We start from the raw sequence: 26,881 nt of genomic DNA, 5'->3' as shown, positions 1-26,881 counted from the left end.
AAAAATAGCCCTCGGCGCACACCTCTACATATCGCTTATGCTGCGCCCGATTTCTTGTGCCCGATTTAAGTCGTCATGATGTTACTGTGGCGGGGGCTTCCTTAGCTCCTGAGGGAGTGCGACCTATATTCTGAAGACATCGGTACCGCCTGAAAATGTCGAGGAGAGGTCTGTCCTAAAGGGAAATCACATTTGAATTCCCCATAGTTGGAACACAGCTCCTGCCGCCATCTGCTTGAGGGAAGGGGGTATTTCATTCCTTTTTGTCTATTGGATGAAGGATGACCTGACACCAATAACAGACTACGGCGGTTCATCCTGGAGTCAGCCTAGTTTACTAGTCGCAACGAATGGCTGCAGAAGGCTGATCAGAGACCTTTTTGGTCTTCCATTCTAGCTGGTTGCCTTTTCGCCCTACTTAAGTGCATCAACTGCCCCAATTCCCTCTTTTGCACCCCGTTGAAAGGTTTAGTTGATGTCACAAGACGAACGGTTCGCTTCCCCAAGCGGGTCGCAAACGCAAAGACACTGAAGATAATACAGGGTGTCTTTTTTTATATATACAAAATTTTCATTTAAAATATACGTGGTACTATAAGGATTATAGACATCCTGTTTTCACTTCTATCATCTCTGGGCCGGCGGACTTTCTGGGTCATCTGTTGCTCAACCGTCGAATGACTAATTACCTAAAAATCGTAATTAACTTTTAAATTATAAAAGCTACAGAGTTGTGCCAATGAGAACATCTGTTCCTTTCGGTCATTTGATATCGTAGACGTTTTCAGAACGAAAATCCGTTCGGTAGATCGTCCGCAAAAAAATCGTGAAGGGACACCATTTTTTCTTTATTTTGTTGATTGCGCATCTTCGGAGATGGGACTTTCTTTCACCCCGAATGTGAGAGCGTGAAGGAGCACAGTGCCGCCTCATGCGTCGAAGATGAGATTTAACTTGTGGAAACAAGACAAAAAGCACATGTGTCGGGTGACGCTATCGGAGCTGCCCTTATCTTCGGATGCATTTTCTGTTTTCTTTTAATCTTTTTCCAGGATGCAACCTAAGCAGCACAATGTACCGAAAGTCGAGTGCAATAGGGGTGGACGGTATGTGTCTTATCAATGTTCTTTAGCTTCACGAGTCTCTTCAAGGCCTTCCACCTACTCGTCCACTCCTATTGCACTCGACTTTCAGTGCATTGTGCTGCTTGGGGAGAGGCGACAGTGTGCTCTTTCACCCTCTCACATTGGGGGTGAACGAAAGACGGGTCTCCGAAGATGTGCAATGCACAAAATAAAGAAAAAAATGGTGGTCGTTCTCGAATTTTTTGCGGACGACCTACCAAGTGGATTTTTGTTCTGAAAACGACTACGATATCAGGTGACCGAAAGCAACAGATGTTCTCATTGGGCCAACTTCGTAGCTTTTATAATTAAAAAGTTAATTACCGATTTCTAGGTAATTAGTCATTCGACGGTTGAGCAACAGATGGCCAAGAACGTCCGCCGACCCAGAGATGATAGAAGTGAAAACAGGATGTCTATAGCCCTTAGAGTTTTTTAATGAAAAATTTGTATAAAAAAAAATAAAGAAAGGAGACATGTTGTACGTACTTCTGTAACATTTGATATGCACACGACAGTCAGCATTTCTTCTCCAGTTTTATGACCGAAAAATGCGGTTTTCCAAAACAGAGTGGATGCCGATAAACAGCCTTCGAATTCCAGGTAAAACAGACGCCGAAAACCGGCCGAAATCACCCAGCCGGCTATTCTGGTGGTGGTGGTGGTAGCTCAGCCCTGGCAAATCGATTTTTTGGGTGAAGGCCAGAAAGTGTGAGGAGGAAGAAGAAGATGCCATAGCAGCACCACTCGAACGTCAGGCCTGACGATTAGCCCATGTAGCCACCAGATCAAGCTCGAGAAAGCTGCTACATCTGTTTCCATCAATATGCTCGATATTACGTTCCGATTTCCTCCATTGGGCACTCGGTTGTGCGTCACGAAACGATTCTTAGTTTACGTTTGCTTACAGTTCGTATTTTTTGCTGGTCAGGTACGATCCGATGATCTCTACAGTGCAATAGCACACCTCGAGGACCTATTGACAACCGAACAGCAAGTTATCCAGTCTATTCATCGATACCAATCCCTTCACCACGATCGGTTGGAGGAACTACAGTTTCATCATGCCTGGAGCAGCATCACAACGGGCGAGGGCGTAGGAAACGTCGTCCGACGGTTCAAGACTATGGCTGACCTCAGCTGGACGTGGGCTTTCTACTACGACCGTAATTCGCTGCTGAGCCGCGCCATAGTTCGTGCTATGATGGGGTTCCTCTCCAGATATACGATGCCATCGGATGACGACTTATCGGGAGCAGCAGTAGGGCTGTGCCGCCTTCTCAACACCTACATGTTGACTTCCGCGTTTTTGATATCACTCCGTTCGGCACCTCGACCTACCGTTTCAGACCTTGTCCTGATTGCTTCATCCTGCCTCGGTGAGGGTTATGTAGAGGAGTCGCTAACCTGGGCCACGGCTGCTCTCGAAGAGTCAGTCGCCAAGAACGCAGCGTGGGAGTCTGCTGTGTGCGTTCTATCAAATGCCACGTACAGTCTACAAAATGTAGCGTCCGCTTCAGACGTGGTCCACAAGGCCTTGAGTACAGCGGGCCCTCCTGAACGAGGAATTCTGTCGAAAGTAAAGGAACTCTACGACAAGGAAATTCGTGGGTGGACGTATCCCCAAGGGAAAACTTGGCAAAGGCGACGAAGCCAGTTCGAACGCTCTTGCGCAATCGCGTTGCGTGGCGCCCCTCTTAGAGCGTCAAGTGAGCTGCGCTGCAAGATGACCACCAATGGAAGACACCCCGCCCTCATTTTACAGCCAATCAAGATGGAGGTTATCAGCGTGGATCCTTGGTTCGTGCTTTTCCACGACTTTATTAGTGCCCAGGAGGCGGAGGAAATAAAGAGCCATTCTCGAAGACATCTAAAGCGAGCAACAACTGTACACCAAGATGGCGCCATGAATCCTGTACCCTACCGTGTCAGCAAGGTAACCGAGAAAACCTAGCGAGGCACTTCCAGATGCAAATGCTTGCTCGTGTATTTGTAGAATAGGGGTCCCTGCGTAGTATTTAGACACCGCTACAGATGGTACGGCACCGATCACTCTGAAACTTCTACTATACTCAAGTAGGCTCAGCTTTCTGCGCAGCTTCCCGTTTCCCTCTTCCCTCTATTTCTCGCGCAGCGACCTTAGATCGATCGTAGAGCTTCGAAACAGCTTCACCGCATAACATGCTCAGAACCGACCGTCATTCGGAATGATAGCGGTCTCTTTTCTGATCCGTTGAAAATGGGAGGCATACGCGTTTTTGTGACAATTTGGTTGTGGGTTAATTCCCGCAAAAAGGCGTACGCCCTGCTCTCTACACAAGTTAGGCACAATAACTTTTATCAGTCGGCGCAACGGCTTGCGCACAGCGTGTTATATGAGGAAGTCGTGTTTTAAGATTGGTCCTCATTTGCAGTCGCTGGTTTCCTTATACGAGAAGTTGCAAATGAGGGACTTCATGGGGAATATGCACAGAGTTTGGTCGCATAATGAGAAGAACTGACATGAAGAGGATGTGTACAGGGTTTGCCATGATCAAATACCCCAAGATAATGAACACCAGGACTTCCCAAGATAACTCTCGAAACTGCCGTCAGTTATTGAATAGCTAAGAAACCGCGTAAAACGTTTGGAGCTTCCGAGTTTGTTTGGACGCATTAAGAAGAATGTTAATCCGCGCTCTCATATGTGCGATACGTACTGGTGGCGGGGGGGGGGGGGTTGGTTGGGAGGTTCAAACCTCCCAAATCATCGTATCTTTCATGGTGCATTAGGGAGAGGAAAGTGAGGGGAGATCCTTTTCCCCCATATATAGACCCCATAGAACCCGTCCCGAAATATTTTTCTGGTTACGCCTCTCTACCTGAACGCCTCTTCCGACATTTTCTCGAGCTCTAGTTTCGAAATTAGACCTAGAGGGGATATTTGCCACAGTTCGAACAATGTAATAAATAAATAAATCTGGCAGCGAACTTTTATTCTACAAAAGGTTTATACGCAGGGGGTCCTAGACACCCCGGGGCACCCAAGCGTTCAGCAACATCCTTTCGTTGGACTGACAAAGAGGGCGCCGGAAAAGTCGACGAGCGCTAGGTTCTTGGTGCTCCGAGAAGCATGATGATCTTGATGAACCTGAGTAAATCCGGCCCGTGCTTCACATTGTTGGGAGAAAAATGCGACTTTTACGTGGCAAATTTTCGAGTTCAGTTCGCAAAAATTGACATAATCAAAATTAAATTAGACTACGTTCGGATCAATAAGTGGCAAAAGCCTAGTAAGAACAAATGCCGTTCATCGCGTGATTCTAGGTGGCATGGTATTTATAATAATTCAATGACACTTTTTCCGGGACACCCTGCGTACGAGAATGACGACAACCCTGACGCAAACGAGGCTGATTTATCGACAAAGACCTAGACCCCAATGGACGTGTGCATAACGCGTCCTCTAATGTATAGTATAGCGCCCAAACGCTATTCTTGTTCGTTTTCGTTTCGTTACAAGCGTTTTCTCTGTTCTGCCGTTCGCAGTCTTACTTCCTAGAAGAGCACGTGTTCCCGGCTGCGAAGCGTGTTGAAACGAAGATCTTCGACGTCACAGGCCTTTCAGGGAGTAGCGCCGAAAACTTTCAGATTGCTCACTATGGCGTCGGGGGCCACTACATAACTCACACTGATTACACCAAGAAGGACCAGTCGACGCTTCCGGACCATCACCTATGGGGGAACCGACTGGCGACCGTGCTGATGTACCTGACGGATGTTAAATCCGGCGGTGCTACTGCATTCGTCGAGGCCAATGTGGCTGTCAGACCCCAGAGGGGCCTGGCGCTCTTTTGGTTCAACATGCTCAGAGCTGAGGACGAAAACAGTGAAAAGGTCACAGAGTGGTCCGAACCTCGCTACGGAGACCGTCGGACGAGTCACTGCGCATGTCCCGTACTTGAAGGTTCAAAGTGGATCGCAACGAAGTGGTTCCGTGAGAAAGACCAAGGGGTTGTGAAATATCGAACGCCTATTTAACCATTCTTCGTTTATATTGTATAAAGCGTGAAACCGTTTGACGGATTCAGACGGGAAATATATGTATGGTATTCATTCTTGCCTGCATGCCCGTTTGAGTGCACTAGTTCAGCCCATAGAAACAAAGAGCGAACGGAAGGACCAATGAAACGTGACGCACGCTGGATTGACGCGGCCACAGGCGCCACCAGGATTTTTTCCGGGAGTGGGTGGGGGGCGGGTCAGGGCAGAATGTTTGGGGTGGTGGTGCGTCAACTGCGCCCGCGACTACATTGTCTTGGCCCAGAAACCGTATAGGCTTCAGGAAGCCGGGTGAGGGGGTTGGGGGGTGACGGCGCCCATGTGCCCGGCTCTGTCAGTGTACTTTTTTCTGCTCTAAAACCTGTGGAATTCGTAATCATTGCCTTCTCATGCGTGGCAGACTATTTTTCAATATACTACGCCGGGGTCACCACTGCTCTCTAATTTATCCCAGCGTTAGTCATACCTTTGGGGAAGTAACTGTTCTGCGTGCGTCCACCAGTGCTCCGTCAGGTAACACAGGCGCCTGTTCATCACCGTTAAAGTCACATTCCAGTCCATCCAACTGCTCAGTTCAGTTAGAGGAAGGCAGTTAGGACGAGAGGTCTGTTGCAGACAGCAACAGGCGAAATTGGGAACTCATTAAAATGCTTGTTTTCTCGAACGTCAATCAGCATAACGTCACAAGAAATCATGTAATACTGCGTGATGGGCCACGATGTTAGGCGATTTTGTAGCCCTACGCGTCATGCGTGAACAACAAGATGTCAGAAAAATCTGCTATGCGCGCCCAAGCCTGTCAAAACCGGCGCAGCATTGTGCAACAATCCCAGCGCATGAGCAGCATGCTCCTGCTCATTGAGCGCTCTTTTCTGTGGTGGTCACTGTCACTAATAGGGATACAGTTAAGTGTTGTGGCAATTCCAATGTAAACAGTCAGCTGCTATATTGGAAAGTGAGTGATTATGGTCAAACAAGTCAAAATAAACATGATACCTTCTACAATACCATCTGTGATTCCTAAATGTCAGTATGACAAGCTATGAAGAAATGTTAATGTAGTGCATGCTATTCAAAGCAAGTTCTTCCACATCCCCCCCCCCCCCATCTACAAACACCCAGAAAAGAAAAGACGGGTCTTTGGTTTGCCTCTGGTAACATAATTTAACTACACAAATGCAGTATGTGCAGTCAAACACATTTGCAATAAGGAAAGCATAAAGATTATTGCAGTTGCAACGGTCATGTCAGTAGGTCATGTACATCTTGGTATTTTCCAAATTTCTCAAACATTTCCATATCTTTTATATTCAACGTGCTGGACATCTACTGTGCAACACCTGATATCGAATCAAAATCTGAGCCAGTATGGGGTCATGAACACACCGGTGTAACCTGAGCAACAATAAGGTAGACGGCATGTCAACAAGTTGCAAACCGCTGTTCCATCTTGCACATTTGTCATGCTCATCTAGGTATTTTTCAAATTTCTCAAACATTTCCATATCTTTTATATTCAACGTGCTGGACATCTAGTGTGCAATACCTGATATCGAATCAAAATCTGAGCCGGTATGGGGTCATGAACACACCGGTGTAACCTGAGCAACAATAAGGTAGACGGCATGTCAACAAGTTGCAAACCCCTGTTCCATCTTGCACATTTGTCATGCTCATCTAGGTATTTTTCAAAATTTTAAACATTTCAATATCTTTTATATTCAACGTGCTGGACATCTAGTGTGCAACACCTGATATCGAATCAAAATCTGACCCAGTATGGGGTCATGAACACACCGGTGTAACCTGATCGAGCAACAATAAGGTAGACGGCATGTCAACAAGTTGCAAACCCCTGTTCCATCTTGCACATTTGTCATGCTCAACTAGGTATTTTTCAAATTTCTCAAACATTTCCATATCTTTTATATTAAACGTGCTGGACATCTAGACATCTAGACGTGCTGGATGTCACTAGATGTCCAGCACGTTGAATATAAAAGATATGGAAATGTTTGAGAAATTTCAAAAATACCTAGATGAGCATGACAAATGTGCAAGATGGAACAGCGGTTTGCAACTTGTTGACATGCCGTCTACCTTATTGTTGCTCAGGTTACACCGGTGTGTTCATGACCCCATACTGGCTCAGATTTTGATTCGATATCAGGTGTTGCACACTAGATGTCCAGCACGTCGAATATAAAAGACATGGAAATGTTTGAGAAATTTCGAAAATACCAAGATGTACATGACCTACTGACATGACCGTTGCAACTGCAATAATCTTTATGCTTTCCTTATTGCAAATGTGTTTGACTGCACATACTGCATTTGTGTAGTTAAATTATGTTACCAGAGGCAAACCCAAGACCCGTTTTTTTTTTTTTTTTTCTGGGTGTTTGTAGATGGGGGGATGTGGAAGAACTTGCTTTGAATAGCATGCACTACGTTAACATTTCTTCATACCTTGTCATACTGACATTCAGGAATCACAGATGGTATTGTAGAAGGTATCATGTTTATTTTGACTTTTGACCATAATCACTCACTTTCCAATATAGCAGATGACTGTTTACATTGGAATTGCCACAACACTTAACTGAATCCCTATTAGTGACAGTGACCGCCACAGAAAAGAAGGCACTAAAATTTTACAGATATCCACCCAGTGATTCTGCAGCCATAAGGTGCTTACAGTATATCTTACAGCACTGTAGTGTGCTAAATTGTTTATACTGCAGTATTACTAATCGCTAATTAAATTTAACCTAGTATGTGAGAATGATATACTGAAGTGAATAAATAGATAAAGCAAATAGGGAGGAACAACTCTCTCCGCTCTTGTCTGAACATATGCACCATCACCAAAATAATATTGCGCGAGTCTGGCGCCTGCTAATATACGCGCTCGAGTCGCAAAAGCGTTATTAGGCTATTAAAAGGAAAGTATCCAAGTCTAATATATACACGACGGGATGCACACGGCTGTTTGTGAACGGACTGGTTCGCGAAAGCGCCTTTATAATGCAAAGTGTAGCAACACGGGAAGCCATAATAATGTGGCGTAATTTATCGTGCACGTCCTTTTGTTTATACGCATTTATTGTCGTATGCCGTATATGCGTGTCGTACACCCCAATCTCACAGCATAGCAATTGGGCTCTCAAACAACAACCATCAGTTGAACAATAAACGGGGTGAGATTAATATAAACTCGCTCAAAGACTCAACGCTGGACCCGAAACCCTTTTGCCGCCGACGCCGCGTATCAAGGTCACAGCGCCGTTACAGTGGAATGAAACGGAATTCCGTGTCAAAAATTCCCTTTTTACTGCACACAGACTTAGTCTGGACTGGCTACAAAACGGAAAAATTGCCGTATAAAAGCTGTATGCAGTGTGCTTGATACAGAATTTGATAAGGGCTGGTTAGAAAGTGGTTAAGAATTCCTGTTTAGAAAATGTATACAGTGCATGTAATAAACCCTGTACGCACCTTTATTCAGGTTTCTGTCTGCTAGCTGCTAGACTGGGAGGGAATAGGTTGGATAGGTCATGGTTAGAAGAGCTGTATATAAACTAGAAGATCAATTTCATAAGCCGCACAGATCCAAGAAAGTGAGTTCACCAGCTGCTTCGACGTCTACTATACCTTGGCCATGGACTGGCCAAGCTCATTTCAGTGCTGGAAGCAGCATTTACGTAATATTTTTCCACTCAGAAACTCTACACCCGCAGTATCTTTGACTTTATGCAAGTCATGGTAGAAAGCGCACAAAACACGGACTAGAAGAAGACGACACAAGACAGTGCTGGTGTTGTCGTCTTCTTCTAGTCCGTGTTTTTGTGCGCTTTCTACCATGTCGTATGCTTACCAACTAGCCCAACGTTGTTTGTTACATGTGCAAGTCCTTGACCAATCTAAGGCTTGAACAAATTGGCTGTGACGTGCACTGCAGTGAACTGATTAGACGTGTTCTTCATATCTTTTTAGTCACACGACTGCATTCTCTTACAAAGTCTCTTTTTTTTTCTCTCTCTCTCTCTCAAATTTTCTTGAATAAGGAGAATGTGTCAAAAAGAGAGCGACGGAAACATTTGAAAATACGCTTGAACGGAAATCAACTAGATGTTTGCGTTCAATCGTACGTGTATACACCAGCTCGCTTGTCTCCTCACTTATGTTCAACGAAAACACGCTATTTTTGCTCGAAAATATGCCATTTGAAAATATTCACTATGACGTCTCGGTAAAATATAAATGTGTTCGGTACTGTACGATCATGACTCTATTTTTTTCTTTCTTTGTTTAAAAATTGCGCGTGCTCGTGTTCTCGTAGTTATCGCTGCATAATTGAGAGGACATGAATCAAGTACCAACAAGATTCCTTTTCAAGCTAACGTGAAATCCTCGGGTTTAGTGCCGAACTCCGCAACTTCCCACGTAAGAGCCCTTCGGGAGGTAACTCGCCTACTGCGACCAGCGCCACCTGGACCTTTCATTGCAGTTTTGTGCGCTTACTTCCCGGCGCCCGGCACACTTCTCCTTCTAGCCACTGTAGCGCCGTGTAGAGCCGCCATCGAGAGCGTCTGTCCTGTCGTCCGCAGCGCCACCACAGCCTTGCACAAGGGGGCGCTCTATTTCGCATCGCCATCCAATACCTTCCGCTATCTCTCACCATGCTCCCCGAAGGAGCAATGACGTCATCCGCGGAATGCGACCGCAGCGACCCCTATTGGTGAGGCGTCGCTCGTAGCGCCCTCTAGTGGTGTACCCTACACAATGGATAATCCTTCTATTCATCGGAGATAATCCGTCTATTGGGGGCTGCATTGGAAACAACACCCGGTCCATCCGCATGGTCGGCGGATGGATACGGTCAAAATGTTCCGCGCGGTTTTTCCTGTGCTACGGCTAGAGGGCGACACAGAATGACGCGGTTTACGGGGCTTTGAGACGGTATTTATCCGTACTCACTTTTCATGCTTTTTTATAAAAACGGAAAGTGGTAGACATATAAATTTGATGTCTATCGATTCCTGAAATAATTCCAGAGAAAGTAAATGGAAAGTTTTCTTCGAAATGGCTATAGAAGTTTAATAAAACCTGTTCAAAGAGGGAGGAGAAAAATTGTGTATTTTTTTCGCATTCGTGACGTCGCCGTAAAATACATACGACATATATGAGAAATACTGTAGCGTAAATAGTTTCATCTCGTCTTCCTCTTTATGATGAAAGCACCCGCGTCAAAATCTGCGCGGCGGTTACCGAGAGAAAGCATAAAAACTGTTCCATAAGAAATACATTGGGACGGAGAGCTGGTATGCCCTCTTAAAATATGTCCTTTGGCAGGAGGTGGCAAGGTGTGTGCAAGGCGAAGGTGAGTAAATGAAACATCAAAATATTATTTGTGGCACATGGCAAATCGGAAATGTGTGAGGAGATAACGGTAACAAAAATGCAGTCTGATATTTCTTTAGTGAGCATTGCTAGAAACACTCATAAGCCAACATTCTCTTCGTACGTATTTCAAAATTTCTTGTAAACACCTGATTTCTAGATGTTATTAGCACAGTACTTTTTCAAGAACCGCTAAAATATCATTTATGTTACTAAACAATTCGTACAGCAGTTTACTACAATAAGCATTGCCACATCGCGTGCAACAAGCGGTGGTAAACGCGAGGCCGACGCTTCACCATAACAACCTCAACGTGGACATTCTGCTCCATGCGGTTGCAAAGCTTCGATACCGTTCCGTTCACGCTGAGTTGGCGCTTCGTTGGCCTCATTCAGTTGGCAAAAGTTGCTCCATGCGGTTGCCGCCGACGCGACAACGGAGGTAGAACACTGCACCCTTTCTCCTGCCACTACCAGAAAATTAAACCTACTAAAGGGAATTAAAATCCACTACCAAGCGAGGAGGACGCCAACGTATAGTAACTTAGCCCATCAGAAGCGGGCAAAGAAGGTAAGCCCTCTACTGGAATTAAACTTTAAAATCCATCGCCGACTACAGAACCCATTATCAGGCGAGTTCAATTTCAAAGGCGCTATGGAAGCTCAAGTTGAATTCCGATTATGGAATTTGAAGTGTGTGATAAGTTTTGAAGTTGAATGATGGGTTATGATGGAATGAGTTTGAAGTTGAAGTTGAGTGATGGGTTATGGTGCGATATGAGTCTGAAGTCGAATGGTGGGTTATGATGTGATGAGTTGAAGAGTAATGATGGGTTACGATGTGATGAGTTTGAAGTTGAAGTTGGATGCTGGGCTGTGATGGGCTGCGTGGAAATCTGATCATTATGTGATGCAGAATGAAGTCGTGAGAAAATGCCAACCTACGCCGCATTTTCCAGAGCCAGAGTGGTGCCCTCCAACGTATTGTGCTATTGACGAAAGTGGAGGAAAGCGTGCAGGACGAACACAATGCATTCTGGACAGGTCCTGGACACACGTCACAGCAAACATTAATGCACACGTGGCCTTAAAGATGGCCGCGCCCGTGATCGGCGCCCTTTGTTTGTAAGCAACGCGTTTGCTGCTCCTGTTCGCCATTTTGGACGTCTATCGACTCCGGTAATTATTTTGATCCAATAATCTCGCAGTAAAACGCGCAGTTTTATACACGAGGCCTCGTACTGTTGACCGCCTCACGAGATGTGATAATAGCCTAGCTGTATACTTTACGCTGGCAAAATGCGTCCATCTCTTGGCTTTATGCTGTGGGATTTGCTCCTGCAAGTAGCCTTCCCCACCGGGTTGTGGTCTAAGTAACCAGTACGTTCCATATCGCCAATCAAGAATGACTCCGACACCAAACTGGAATGCAACTTACATCGTTTATTCGTCTCGAACAGGTCTTCCTCCTGCGCTGCTCCGGTCCCGAATGTCCCGTTTTCCCCGTCGCTCCCTCCCGCCTCACCTCCCACTGACCTCAATCCGAGCGACAGAACGGCACGTGCGGCGATCTTGGTCAGTGGAAGAAAACCTGCCCGAAGGGCAGCTGAGAAGGTTGGGGGGGCCTCAGACAAAGGGTCGCCCCCTCCTCGCGACCGCGTCACCACACTCCCCCCACCTAAGGCCTCGACGCGGGGGGTTCCCCCAAAAAGTCCATGAGCTCCTGCTCAAAACCGGGGGGATCCTGGACCTTGGAGAGGGGGGGCACCGGGCTGCTGGCGGCGGCAGAGAGGGGAGGGCGGTCCACTGGGCACAGGAGCTCCGGCCGAAACGCCTGTAGCACCCGCACTGCACTGCGATGGCGTCCTCCGGATTCGGCAGTGCTGCCGGCGGGGGGGCAGCTGGGGGGGGCCGGCTCCGCTGACAATGCCGCCCTGGAAGCCTCGGCGGCGCGGTGCCGCTCGCCCTGAACGTGGGTGGCCAGGTGGACGACGAGGCCGCCACACGATCGGCACAGGCGGCCTGCCTCCTCCTCGGTGTAGGTTGCTGGAGGCTCCGAGGGGTGCCTGTCCGACAGGAGGCGGCCGCGGAAGGTGGCAGCCACGGAACCAGGGTCGGCCCCGCGCAGTGGTCTCGGCTGGTCGCGCCACCGTCGCGACGAGACGAAGCAAGCCGTGTCGTCCCCGACGAGGGCTGTCCAAGTGCCGACGGAGTGCCGCGTCGGGGGGGCCTGGGCAACAGGTCTCGCCATGTTCTTTCCGGGGGGCGCTCCCACACGCTTGCCCTTAGGCTTCGAGTGGACGCCGTCTTGCTTTGAGGGACCAGAGGTCTTCTTAGGTGCCCCGGAAAGAGAAGGAAGTGCGGAAACACGAAATGTTATCGCGTGCGCAAACTGTGCGCGCGAGAACGCTGCTCCGCAGTCCGTGACCCGCCGCGGGTAGGACATACCGGCCTACCGCGTTGTCTCAGGTTATAACTACCCAAGTTATCACGAGGGTGAGCCGGAGGGCAAATAGCTACGCCCGTAGCATCATCCTCCTGGTCGCGCTCATGATAGCGTTTCAAATCGCCGACGTGAACGGGACCAGCCTCCTCCGCCGTGTCCACACGACTGAGACGGTACGACAAGCGGGATAATCGGGAAATCACCCGAAAAGGTCCCTCCCAGCGCTGTGCCAGTGACGCTGTGAAACCTACAGCAGCGTTGCTCAGCGGGTGCGTGCGGGTGCGTCCTCCTCAGGCAGGCCACTGGAGCTAGTCCAGGACTACCGTTATGGTGAGCTACCGTCAAACGAAGAGAGGTGTGCGCCGTGAGCAGTTTTCCGGCGGCGGCGTAGATCACGTTGAAGGACCGGCGGCGGCGTCAGCGGCGCCACGCCGATGCTGTCTTATCGGCGTGGGCCCCGTGGGCTGTCAATCAGGGTTGCCAGGTTGGGCTATAATCCGCCAAATTGGGCTACTTTTTGTGACAGTTGGCGGAATGTTTTTCATCTCGGCTATTTGGCTATTTTTGGGCTATACCAGCGTTTCACGCCATGCGCTCGGACGACAGCACGCGACCACACGACGACTGTCACCCCGGTCACCCCTCGTTTCTGCATTTGTGTCCCGGCACATAATAATGCACTGCCGTCTGTCGAGACTGAATAAAGTAATGATCCTTAGCGCTCCCAGGTCAGACGTGTTAATGGGCAGCAGAACAGATATGAGCAGACACGAAGACACATATGTCGGAATCCTTTTTCAGAATTCGGTAATCCTGTGGCGGACACAGGTGGTGATGCTGCAACGCAGATGGTGGTGGTGGTGGTGATGAACGGGCTCGCCGTTGTCGGCCTCACATGTGGGCAACGTCACGACTGACACCCTGGGGGAATGTGCGTCCTGGGCCGACTTCTAAGGGAACTGTGCCGACATATATCTGAAAGCGTCTGAGGAAAACCCAGGAAAAACCCCAGACAGCACAGCCGGCACCGGGATTCGAACCCGGGTACCTCCCAGTCTCGACGTGACACGACAACGCAGCTTTCGTTCGTGTACAATCAGAATTTCGAAGTTCACAGGAACAAATTCCCGTGCGACTTTCTTCTTCTTCTGAACTTGCTGAGTTTGAATAAGTTGCGCGAACTGGAGAGAGTACGTATAGTGCCTTGGGCTTGCTGGTGTTCCATTATTCAAAGCCCCAAAACTAATGCTGTTGGAATATAAAGATAACCATGTGCAGGTCTGTGCACTAGTAACTACAGCGTGCATATAAACGGTTGCTCCAAGTAAAAATTTCCCGGGTCCGCGGCAACGCGAGTTGCTAACTTCAAAGTCAGGTTCCCAGCTTCACGTTATAGCAATCGCAATGTGGCGAGCATGGGAGCGCCTTTGCGCAAAACTGCCGCTTGTATATGGGACCTGTACTTGATATCATCGGAAACTTGCACATTGTTTTTTCACGTTCTACAAAGTGACCTTTATTTACGTAAGCCATAAAGTTATAAGATATACGTGGTGCATCATATCTGATTCAACACATATTGTGGTTCTTATACACGCCGTTTGTTCCACTTTAGAACACCGGAAGAAAACATTTTCCAGCGGCTTAACACAACATAGAATAGCAACATTTAATGTGAGACTTTCGTCTCCTTATACAGGCGACTTCATCAGTCCGCGGCATGGGACGTTGCTGAAAAGACTTTATGCCATCCGAATCCTACCTGAATAAGTTTACAAGCGAACTTAGTTATGTATCCATAATCAAAGAGAAGTTGCATGCCTCTATCTTATGCTGTATATTCTCAAGGTTTTGTGAACCGAGTAACAAAAACACTTTTGGCTATTTTTTCTTTTATGCGTTGGCGTGAGTTGGCTATATTTGGGCGATTTTCTGAATCAGTTTTGGCGGGAGACCAGTTTGGCATCTGGCAAGCCTGCTGTCAATATGTGTTCTTTCCTCGGACGGGGACGCACGGACATCTCAGGGCGCGGGCATTTTCTCCATCATAAACACCGAGACGATGGCAGTATTTATTGCACCTTGCTCCAAACAAGTACATCAGCACTGTATAAGCGCGTATTATGAAAGAAAACCAGAACACGGAAAGGAATATTAGGAGAACGCACTTCAAGGAGGTCGTCACTCAAGAACTTCGACAGGGCCCGTTAACGGCCGGTTTCACTAGAGAAAACAACATAACTAGACAGTTAGAACGATGAGCCGCCCCTTAAATGGTAACCACACGTAACAGTTATAGCGAGTGCCGAACGTTCACAGGACGGCAACGTGTAAAAGCTTGTTCCACTGATCCAGTGGCTCTCTTCCCGAACTTATAGTAGATATATGTAAATATGCAAACGTAAGAAAATGATATGACATAAGGCGCACCGATAACGTCATTGAATAGTATTTTTGCAGAGGCTGCAGTTATCATGAATAAATACTGTAAAACCCTATATTTTCGCAGCCCTAAATTTTCGCGAATCAACAGGGGTATATTCGCAACCACTAAATTTCGCGCGCTCCTCGAGTTCCTCCTTCTCTGTTTTCAAATTTTTGGCGTGCCCTTAAAGTTCGCGAATTTTCCCGACTCGCGAAATTCGCGAAAATTAAGGGCTCCGAAATAAAGGGGGTTCTACAGTATAAACTTGTCCAGAGCGAGTGAGTTGAGGCTGCACGCTTCGCGCGCATTATAAGCCCCGCGATCTCGCGATTGAAAACACCATCTGATGGGGTGCTCGTCGCCGGCACACACAAAACGCACTATTTGCAATGCACTTTTCGAGCGCAGAAAGAGCGACAGGCAATCCACGTGGGAGGACCACGTGCTTTGGAGCGATCGAGCTGATTGGCGTATAGGCGCTAATCTGTTGGCTAGATAGATCGCTTTCCAACCCAGATAACACGAACGTGATATTAGCGCGTTTAAGGATTTCTTAAACATGGAATTGCTTTCAACGAGGAAAATATCTGCCGTCCTGCTATCTCGCTTTTGCGCGAAATCCCTTAATTAAAGAATTAATTAATTTTAGGTAATTGATGATCTTGTAGTTACATACTTTCTTCGAGATAATCTTCGCCTGGCCAACTCAGAAATGGCATTCATTTTGTTCTGCTAGTTTTCTTTACTTTATCCATTCCTTACTTTCTATCCTTTATCCACTTTGTTCTGTAACGAATAATAAAAAAAAAGACCCAGCATGTGGATAATGACCAGTGCTATGGTGTTGGTGGATGACCGGCAAACAACCTGCAGGAATTGAATCACAACTTTCCCTGGAGTTGTGTCTCCAGGGTGGACTGTGAAACGAAACTGTGAAACATAAACAGCATATCAGTGATGAAATTCTTACTGCTAAAAACACCACAAATGAAGCCTGGGACCTACGGTGCAAGAAAAACAAACGAAGAGATTAGGTGTGTGAGAGCTTTTTTAATGGAAAACGGATCCAAATGGGCACATTCAACAACCACGCCGATTTTTCAACATCGGCGGCGGCGCGCCGACAGTTTTGGGACGACGGCGGCGGCGGGCAAGGTCCAGACCTCCGGCGGCGGCGCATCAACGAAGGCTGCGTTCCATGGAGGAAGGAAACACAGGAGCGGCCCTTCCATACTTTTTCCATTGGGACCAGCGTGCCAACCTTCGCGTTGGATTCTGGGATACTCCTGTCTACCATGTGACCCATGACGTACCGCTCATGTGACCCCCAGAGCATGGCGGCTCCCTTCACACAAAGCAGACGACGCGTTTGTAAGCCTTGCAGAGGTTTAGATATCAGCATTGTGTTGAGCGCGTGCGTGAAGTTTTATTTATCGTATTCGGAGGTGTACCTTTATACTGCAAGACCACCTATGGACGCCAGGGCGTGACCTAGGACCAACATTACGCGTGGCCAGGGGCGCCGGAACAGGGGGAGCAGGGGGAGCGACGGCTCCCCCTCATTTACGAATGGGGGAGCACGGCTCTCCCAGTGTCAGCCCAGCGTCGTAATCTTCTACGGTCTAACGGAATGGCCTGTGCGTGCATGTGTTTTTTCGGTGGCCATAAATTTAGAGAACAATAAACAGAGATCCTACCACTGTCACTGTGTGCGGAGACCGTTTGAGAAGAGCTACATACCAATGGTGTCAGGTTCACAGGGTTCTGGAGTTGACCATGGCAAGGTTTGTGGTACAGGTTGGGACAAAAGTTTACGGAACACGCTAGCGACGTACTCTTTCTCCGGTGCGACACCCTAGCGGCTGCCGGAAGCGAGTGAGTTCACTGTTGCGGAGGGGTGGAAGGGTGCGCTGTTAGCGACACACAGCGGTAACTTGTACTTCCCAGGCACGCATAAGCGACACTGGAACCACCACTGTGTGTAGCTAATAGCGCATCCGTCCACCCCTTCGAAACAGTGGACTCACCCGATTCCGGCAGCCGCTAGGGTGTCGCACCGAAGAAAAAGTACGTGGCTCGCGTGTTCCGTAAACTTTTGTCCCAAGCTGTACGAAGTGCAATAAATCGGTCAGAAAGTGTGTAACGGGGGGCGCGAGCACTCCCAGACTCAATCCACGGGGTGGGGTGGGGGGGACAGAGGCACAAACGGGAATCGCAAAAGGCACGCAAGACACCAGGCGTCTGAGGGAAATAAGGATACGAAGAAACCGCCCAGTTGAAGACAGAGGGTTGTTATAATGGCGGTTTGCGGGGCGCAGCCACAGATTTCAGTCGGTTGTGGACAGGGTGCCCACTTCGAGCTGGCGTGTAAGACCTGTAGTAGACAAGTGCGATGAACTGAGACGAAACGTCGCACCGGTGTTGTGTTCATGTGTCGGCAGTGGCAACGTCGAGGGAGCGCCACCAAGTCCTCGACTGCAGCAGCGTTACAGGATTATTAAATGCCATAGACATCGGAGAAGGCAACACCTCTGGAATGTGATATGTATCGCAGCTTGTTTGTTGTCTTATATATATTGTGTATATCTTCACCCGTCATAGTAGAATATTCTAACTGTTACCCTGATTGGTCGCCCCTCGCTTTCCGTCGTACCGATGTCCAAAATTTACCCGCTGTTTTCATTTATCCGGCTTTTCTTATTGAGTCGCCCGGGAGTTATAACGACAGCGTGACACTCAGTCAAAAGGCTGGGTGTCAAAGGGCACATTCTTGCTGAGCTCCAGACCGGCCCAGGAAAGTCTGGTTTATTCGCAGAAGGCTTGCGGATCAGACGATATTCGCTTCCAGTCCCGGCACATGTATATGCCGCGACGGCGATTCCGGGGACAAGTACCCGAAGTTCCCTACACATTACTTGCCATAGAGGTCTATAGGCACTGCGCAGAAGTAAAAAAAGCCGGACGCACTGAACTCTTACCAACTAATTCACCACCAAGTGCTATTTAATTACAGTACTACTGCAATGTTACTTTAGATCTACTGTACAAATATGCACATGTCATTTGCTAGGTGCACGTTTACTCTTCGTGCAGCAACCATGTATAACGCCACCATGAGCTCTCAAGGAAAATAAGTGATGATGATGATGATGATGTTTAAGGTAGCACTTTTTTTTCGCTCCCCCAGTAAAAAATTAGTTCCGACGCCACTGCGCGTGGCAGCGTTGATTACGCGCTGAGGATGTTGCTTCGTCATAGTGAATGTTATATTGTTCTCGTGTCTATTGCACAAGGTAAAGAATACTAACCAAACTTGTACAGTAATGACATGAATAAAAATTGAAGGTACTTACAGTGCTCCTCAGTACCTAACACAAATCATGTCCATTACATTTATATCTAATGTACATATCTTCGAGAGAAAGTGTACCTATCTTTACACTTTATGAAATGACTCTCTGACACGCAAGCAAACATATTTAATGACAACACAATTATTTGCACTCAGCACACACAAAGGATAAAATGTATACATTATTTGCAGAGTAAACTAAGTAATATGCATGTATACACAATGCAGAAAACTTGATAATGGCTGAAGACGATTTGCAACTCTGACATGAAAATGACAAGACAACAGAGGGGTTACCGGAGGGTATATTTTCAGCTCCAGTAAGTCCCCAATATTTGTACTAGTTCAGCAATTCAGAAAAGTATATACATTATTTTACACACGGCTACTGAACGTGTTGTTAAGGTTTTCATATGGCCTGTGATGCAGGAGTGCAAGTGTTTCATAAAATGTGGTGGTAAGTATATAGATATTTTGCCCTGAACACTGCAATTAACTACATGGATGTTAAGAAACGCTTTATGCTTTGATTCCTCGTTGAACCTCGACCTTTTCCAGCTAATGAAAAAAACACACCATTATCCCTATTATTCGAAATCGCAAAACTTTGATATGGGTATCCATGTACTTCCCTTTGCATGGCCAGCCTACTATTGTACTACCTATTCAGCTATGAAATGAGGGGAATGATGAATCCTTCCAATATGGGAGCAGCAGCTTCTTAACCCTGGTGTCGACTCTAGTGTATGCCATTAAAGTATGGTAACTATTGCCCCTTAAACAGTGTCAATTTGGTGTACATTTGCCGGAGTCTTTCTCTGTGGAGACCTGCTGTTGCTCTTCTGGATTCATGATGCAGGCGTATGTCGAAGTATTTATGTGAAATGCTTTTCATCAAGTGGTAAAAATGATTTTCAAGTGGTGCTTGCTCAAGCATATGACTACTCTGCAGTGATTGAAATATATTGCTCACAATGACAGCCTGAAGAACCTGTATTGACATTTTTTGTAGAATCCTATCCGATGATAGTCCTGAACGTTCCACAAAAGATCGGAACACCTGTTCACTGCGAGTACATACCTGAATGACGTCATCTGATGGATACACCAACCAACCCATGCTCTTTCGGCGAATGAGAGAGTGTTGTGGAATGGAAGCTGCGGGAACACTCAGAGCTTCAACACATGTTTCACACTTCAAGCATTTTTGCAAATAACGAACGACATATCCCGCAATGTAAGTGACAATCCTGTCAGCAAATGGTGAGAGAACAGTGGGATCTGGGAGGTAAGCATGATCATGGTAAACTGCGCTGTCGTCATTGTCTGGAGAGTCAGAGAGCAGATTTCGTGGTGTTGACCAATTGATGATGTCTTCGGATCGAGGCATAGCAGAACTGGTGACATGAAGGATGCTGATGTTATCCAGAGGAAGACAATTGCCCGTACGTTGCTGTCCAATCTCGTTCTGAACAATCAGTTTTTTAAATGCCGATTCGAACTGTGTTGCTGTTGGGTTATTGTTGCACTTTCCATATGCACGAATTGCACCAAAAAACAGCTCCAGGTGATCTTGACTCAGTTTGTATGATGGGAGATACTGCAGTTTGGAAGTGTTCTCTACCAGGTTCTTGTACAGGAGATCGAGGCTGTTGAAGCACACGAGGAAACCGAGAAATCCTGTTTTCCGGTTGAGTCCAGCACTAGCGGTCCGTCTCTATTGGTTCGCAGTGTTGAAATGTATGTGGATGCCTCTTCCATGAATTTCCTAGCCTGATTAATATTTTCTGAGCAAAGCGGCTTTTTCCAAGATCGTTGTCTTATATTTCTTGAATTCAGGATGTCAAAGCTATTGTTCACAGTGCGCAGAAATTTTTCTGTCACCTCTGTGTCTTCGAATCCAGGTACAGAAAGTTCGCGGCATTCCTGGAGTGCGTCCGCTACTGATGTACTGATAAGTTGTGCAGGCAGGCGGACTTTCATTGGCTGCTTCTTCCAATTAATGTGCGCTTCCCTCAGTTTGTTTCCAGCATGGATGCCCTCTTTTTGCTGTAGTGCATGAAGCTCCTTGATATGGCTCCAGCGGACCATGCCTCCATCATTTGTGAACACACAGTGTTTATCACAGAGTGCATTTCTAACAAGCTTTAACATGTGGCATGCATCCAAAAAGGCGACAACTTCTTCTCCTGAATCTGGATGAGTGAAGCTAGTCTTCAGTCCAGTTGCATAATTCAGATTGCAACCAAGCCTTCTTAGCATGGCTATGTTTGCAGCAGCTCCGTCACACGTCAAGGACACAACATGTGCCCCAGCTTCATGAGCAATTGAAAGTCCCTGGCGAACAAGATTACACCGCTGTTCGCCGGATATACCGTCAACCAAAAAATAGCCTAAAGGGAGCTTCCACCTGTCATTGATGCACACAAGTAAAATGACAAAGGCCTCCTTAGCAATGGAGCCATCATTTGTGATGCCTGTTCCAATGTCCACATAGCCACTCATATTCTTGCCATTCCACTCAACATGTTTGCGTATTGCCATTTCATCTACAGACATGCTGCATATTGTTGAAATACCTTTTGCCGCGTTATCTTGTACCTTCATTCTTAGAGCCGCCTTGGCTTCTTTAGAAAATCCAGGTTTTCCATCAACAGATTCATACCATTTTCTCAAAGTGCGTGGGTGGGGAAGGCAGGTGTCGAATGTTTGTCTTACGTAATTGTATGCTCGGTTGGAATAGAAGTGAAGTGTCAAAGCAAATGCTCGAAGCTCAGCACTGTACTTTCTTTGTACTGGGCGGCCTGTCTTTTTTCCAACTTGCCTCATTAGAAGGTCTTTGTTCGATCCGGCAACAGTGGAGAGCACATCTGCATTTTCTTGGAGTAGGATATTTTTTGATGTCAGACCATCAATAACATTCTCAAGATTGGCAATTTTCTGCTTCATTCGACGCTGTTGTTCCTGAAGTGCCTTGATTCGTTTCTTGCTTGCTGTATGGAGGTTGCCCAACCGCTTTACTTCTTTCTTCAGAAAGGCTTTGACAGGAGTGTCCTGTGGGTGTGATGACCCCTGGAGCAGCAGATTGTGGCAAAACTCCCATTATAATTTGGTTGTAATGATAGTCGACACAAATATTCCACTCCGAATTAGATTATATTGAATTTAATAGGAATGAATTGAAAAAGAGACACAAAACAACGAAGAACCATGAACCATGAAAGGCCCATGTTTCCACAGTGTGTTTATAACTACAGTAACTGTCCCCAATTGTGGCGATCACTACTCGCCCCTGTGCCAGTATCTACAAGGGCGGAGGGAGGGGGGGCAACTGCCCTGCCGGAACATTCCTAGAGATGGACGCGCACCTTTCAGGGAGGATGCATTTGGGGGGTATAAACTTCCCACTTCTCCCACTACCAATACCACAGAGGCGAAAAAGCAATGTCGACCCTGACTCACCCTTTTCATTATTGTCTTTTCTCAGTGTATACAAGTCCTCAAGCCGGTTGTCACAAGTCTTGAGAGTGTATGGTCACGTGTATAGCACTCAGTAAACAATAAATGACGAAATGTTCATGCGTCACGTTCACCTAAGAGATGGTCACATAGAATGATGAACAGCTTTGATTTCCATTGTCATGCACGATTGATTGTTTTCATGCAAGATCACACAAGCACACCGTTCACACAATGTTCTCTTTATTCACATCTTTATAAAAGTACACTAACTTTGTTCCAGGTTATATAGTACACATGACGGTAACATCACTCCCATCGTGCAAATCATATCATAGAAAAACTGGCGCACATACCTGTTAGACGTTGTCTCTTCACTGAGTCACATGCAAATCAACCTGAATCACAACTAATTTGATCTTCTTTATTAGATAAATCATCAAACATGCAAATTGTATTCCATAATGTGTGGACATACATGCTTGTCCTTGAGTTGTGATCATGCAAGTCGCCTTTAGCTGTCTGAATAACTACATGAAATGAAATACAAATTAAAACGGAAACATGCAAACCGATATCCTCTTTTGTAACTTCAAATTAACCAGGTCCTGACAACAGTGAGTTTCTGCACTAAGCTCCATGTGGTGCAGTACCTCAATTTAAAGTGACAAGAACATCTGTACAGTTAACTTCTTGCCTGTGTGTTCGCTGTGTGTTTCAGGTGTCTTAAGTTCAATTAAACAGTTGACTTCAGCATCCAGTCTGAACAAGAACAAAATCTAAACAAGTAAGCATTCCACCATTACTGAGCTGCACCAATTGATCTTATTGTGAAGAGCGTCGCTTTCCCTATATGGGTCGTCCTGATGCAACAATGCTAAACTAACAATGCACTGGAGGTAAAAACTGAGCACTAGTCATTGGAGTCAGGTCTTCACTAAATTTCTTACCACTTGAATGTGTCCACTTGTGCCTGGTGTCACTGGTTCACAACCACTTGACGGAGCGCTGCGTTGCTGCAAATATGATTTAAACTACTCAGGCTGTTTACTAACCACTTTTCAATGATTGAATGACTAATAACTCGTCTCTAACTTGCCATTACGGTCACAACAACACAAAATTTCTTACAAAGTCAACATGTCCACTTCGGCCTGGTGTCAAAGGTTCGCAACCACTTGATGGAGTGCTGTGTTGCTGCAAATATGATTTACACTGCTCAGACTGTTTGCTAACCTCTTTTCCAATGAATGAATCACTAATAAAGCATCTCTAACTTGTCGTTATGGTTACAACAACACAAAATTTCTTACAAATTGAACATGTCCACTTCGGCCTGGTGTCACAGGTCCGCAACCACTTGATGGAGTGCTGTGTTGCTGCAATGCAATTGAATTGTACAGAGCCCATGTATATTAACCTGTTTTAAATTTTAGACAACAAGGCATAGACTCGCTCTGGTTGGTGCATATTTCTAGTCAAGCATCAAAGAACAGTGACCGCGATGAGAGAAGACAACACAGGCTCGTGTGTTGTCTCGTCTCTGCCCGTTCTTTGGCGCTTGACAAGTAATTAAACTTTAGAGTTCGAGTCTGAAATCAAGAAACGTGATCCAAATTTATTATGGCCAGAATAATATGCAAAATGTAGCTCAGCAGTCAACGCACAGTTCATTTGCACTAAAGCAAAGCAACTGACAGCTTCAGTTATTATAACAACCTACAGGAAGATAGAAAATGTTACGCAGATGGCTTACCACATCGATGACTTGAGTCGAGAGGCTAGGTGAGCTGGTGGTGTCCTTAAAAAGTAAATAAAGAAAGATTTATGATGCATGTAAAATCTTTTTCTGAAGTTCATAACAAGTAAGCAAGAACTAAGCAGCTGGTCTTCTATCTCACTGCGACATCTGACATTGTCCGTACATATGTCTGTATCGAGAAATGCCACAAACTGAGTCAGCACAGGCCAAATCCTGTGAAGGAGCTATATGTGCCTTCACTGTGACACACCAGAATGGTGGATTAATAAAACGCATGTGGGAGTTCCATGGAAACAAAAAATAAAATCAAGTCTTACCAGTTCACCTGCAACGTTTGTGAAGGCGTCGAGGGACGCGATGTCATCGCTGCTGGATCCTGTGCGTTTCTATAGCCGCAATGAGGCAAGAAATTATAGCTTTAGGACAGAGTAGTGCGAAATGATGCACTTGTACTCACATTACTAATTTCTAGGCTCTGCTCTATGTCCTCGCATCTAGCTGGCATTGGCGCACATTCATCGGAGCTTCGTGCGCAAGTGGCATCCTGTAATTATGTAATCGCGTATATTAATTGTGGCGGAACAAATCAATATATGTCCAGTACTTTCAAATACGTTTTGAAATTGACCTCGTGAGTGATGACTTCGGGGAGGAATTGCACCACAGGCACAGCGCCAGCTCGCAAACGAACACGCAGAGGGGAAGTCCTGTCGAAGTCTTGGTTGCGAAAGTGTTTAGAGCAGAGTACGCTCCACTTCGTCGGCGACCAGCCCACCCTTCCAATAGCGACAACCCACGCATCACGTACAGTGGGGTCAGAGGGAAAGCTAGAAGAAGAAAAGTGTTTCAGTTTTAGCGCTCACAAAGTCAGGTATCTCAGACACACACATGGGACCGAAGTCACTACAGTGATCAAGTATACTTACGCATGAAACGTTATTCCTGTGACGGAGCTGCTTTCCGTTGAACGAGAGTCGCAGCCGGGACAGGAACACGTTACCATCACGTTAGTTCCACGATGGTGCTCAAAATTTAACTGTTAATAGCTTTCGAAAAGTACAGAGCACGGAGAGTTGCGCATACGGCATGAACAACAAAGCGATGCAAAACCGAAACTTTATTGAGGGTCAAGTGGTGGACAGGAAGTAATGGCGGTTTTGACTCGAGCGACCGCCAGAGGGGTCCCACAGAGATCTGGTCGAAACGGCCGCTCCTGTGTTTCCTTCCTCCATGCTGCGTTCCAATACTGAATGCTGAACGGCGACTGAAACCGGGTCGTGACGACGGGCCTGCCGATAGGTGGCTACCAAGGGCTGGACCACTGATCTCTATGTATAAAGGCTGGATCGCGCATGGGAGAGGGGCTCGGGGGGAGAGGCACGCATTCGGGCCGCCATGTTGGGAGGCCCTAAAGCGCTGTGTGTGCCCATAGAAAACAATGGGAGGCAACAGAGATTGTGCGTATTTATTGCGCTGCAGGCGTTGATCGTTGTTTGTCGTCACACAATTTTGTAAGGTGCCAGTATACTGATGTATCCTAACAGTGTTTCACAGGTGTCCTGCCGTTCGATTCTTAATTACGTTATGTTTTGCATTCCGAAACTAGACCGTCACTGCAGTGCTGCGCTGGGGATTGTACTACAGCACGTTTCCCAGCCAATATTTCAATAAGAAACGATGTGAGATTAACAACGACCATGTAATAATCTCCCGTGCTGCGTTGTGGACAAAAATTGTTCCACAAAGAACGGTCCCAGAAAGGATATACCCGCATGGTAGAAAGAAATCGCCCCGTAGAATCACAGCCGTTGTTTTAGACAGGCGTATGCGTTGTGATTTATATCAAGCAAGAAAGGGTCTTTTAGTGAACGACAGTGGTGTGTTCGACGTAATGCCTCGCAAATATGGACACACCGAAGCATCCCAAACAATTACTTCACGCAATTATCACGCTTAGGCCAGTTAATCTAGGTATTGATGTACGTAAACTTAATCAAGTTACTTAGTAAGTGGTAACACCTCCTTGAGACACAAGACATATCTCCTTTTCAAGTACAGCACTTCTTTTTTTGTTTGTTTCTTCCTTCATTTGCTCTGATTATTTGCAGGTGAAATTGAATGTCCTTCTCGCGTACTCGCATGCTTTTGCTGAATAGAGCTGCAGCGTGAACAAAGCTGCGTAGGGACGGGGGCCTGCCATCCACTGCTGACTTTGTCATGCTTGTTATGTGGAGCACGTTTCAAAAAAATGCAACTGCACATCTGAAACTCCAATCATTATCATTGTCATCTAAAAGGAAGTGTGGTAGCACTGCCGTGAAACCAGGCATGATTTCTGAAGATCTCCTCTATGACACTTTCCGCAGTTTGCACACTTTTCTTCAGCGTGAGTCTCTCTCATAGGAGTCCCATCTTACATTTTAATGTGCGAGGGCTCTCTTGCACTACGAATATACGGTTTCCAAACTGCAACATGACGATTTGGAGCTTGAAACTGGAGCCCTGGTGTACACTGTCTATGAAATGATACCAACTGAATCATGTCAAACGTGATGTTTAGTGGAAGATGGCTTTCTTGGTTGTGCATTCTGCATGACAAATATGTAACACGATATGCTCTTGTAAAGAAGATAAGTGATGTTATGCTCTGTGAATAAAGTGAATACGTATACATTTTTCAAGTTCAACATTTATTCTTGCATATATGCATTTCAAGATACAATGAATGTGCTGGGAGGTGACAAAAGAATACGTTTATTGTTTTGTGACCTCCCTGCAATGACAATATATATCTGAGGAATAACAATGTACAGGTAGACTATGTAAATTTGTTGCACCCAATTTTCATACATGCTGAATTTTAAATTTT

The 26,881-nt window shown here is 46.3% G+C and overlaps 1 protein-coding gene across 1 annotated transcript; it reads left to right on the top strand.

The window, feature by feature from the left end:
- The first annotated feature begins 1,852 nt into the window (after nt 1-1,852).
- On the top strand, nt 1,853-5,213 carry LOC135383279 (prolyl 4-hydroxylase subunit alpha-1-like). The gene is made up of 2 exons (XM_064612802.1): nt 1,853-3,060; nt 4,653-5,213. Exons 1-2 carry the CDS (start codon nt 1,951-1,953, stop codon nt 5,142-5,144), a joined length of 1,602 nt encoding a protein of 533 aa, XP_064468872.1. The 5' UTR covers nt 1,853-1,950; the 3' UTR covers nt 5,145-5,213.
- The last annotated feature ends 21,668 nt before the right edge of the window (nt 5,214-26,881 follow it).

The sequence above is a fragment of the Ornithodoros turicata genome, chromosome 2 (assembly GCF_037126465.1).
Source record: "Ornithodoros turicata isolate Travis chromosome 2, ASM3712646v1, whole genome shotgun sequence".
NCBI lineage: Eukaryota > Metazoa > Arthropoda > Arachnida > Ixodida > Argasidae > Ornithodoros > Ornithodoros turicata.
Note: the sequence above shows the minus strand (reverse complement) of the source record. Positions and strands in the feature narration are given on the sequence as shown.

What these genes read in the sequence shown, in the direction of transcription:
- LOC135383279 (XM_064612802.1), top strand. Translation starts at nt 1,951, where the DNA reads ATGCTCGATATTACGTTCCGATTTCCTCCATTGGGCACTCGGTTGTGC. An exon ending in TACCCTACCGTGTCAGCAAG is followed by an intron (nt 3,061 to 4,652) that starts GTAACCGAGAAA and finishes TGCCGTTCGCAG; the next exon opens with TCTTACTTCCTAGAAGAGCA.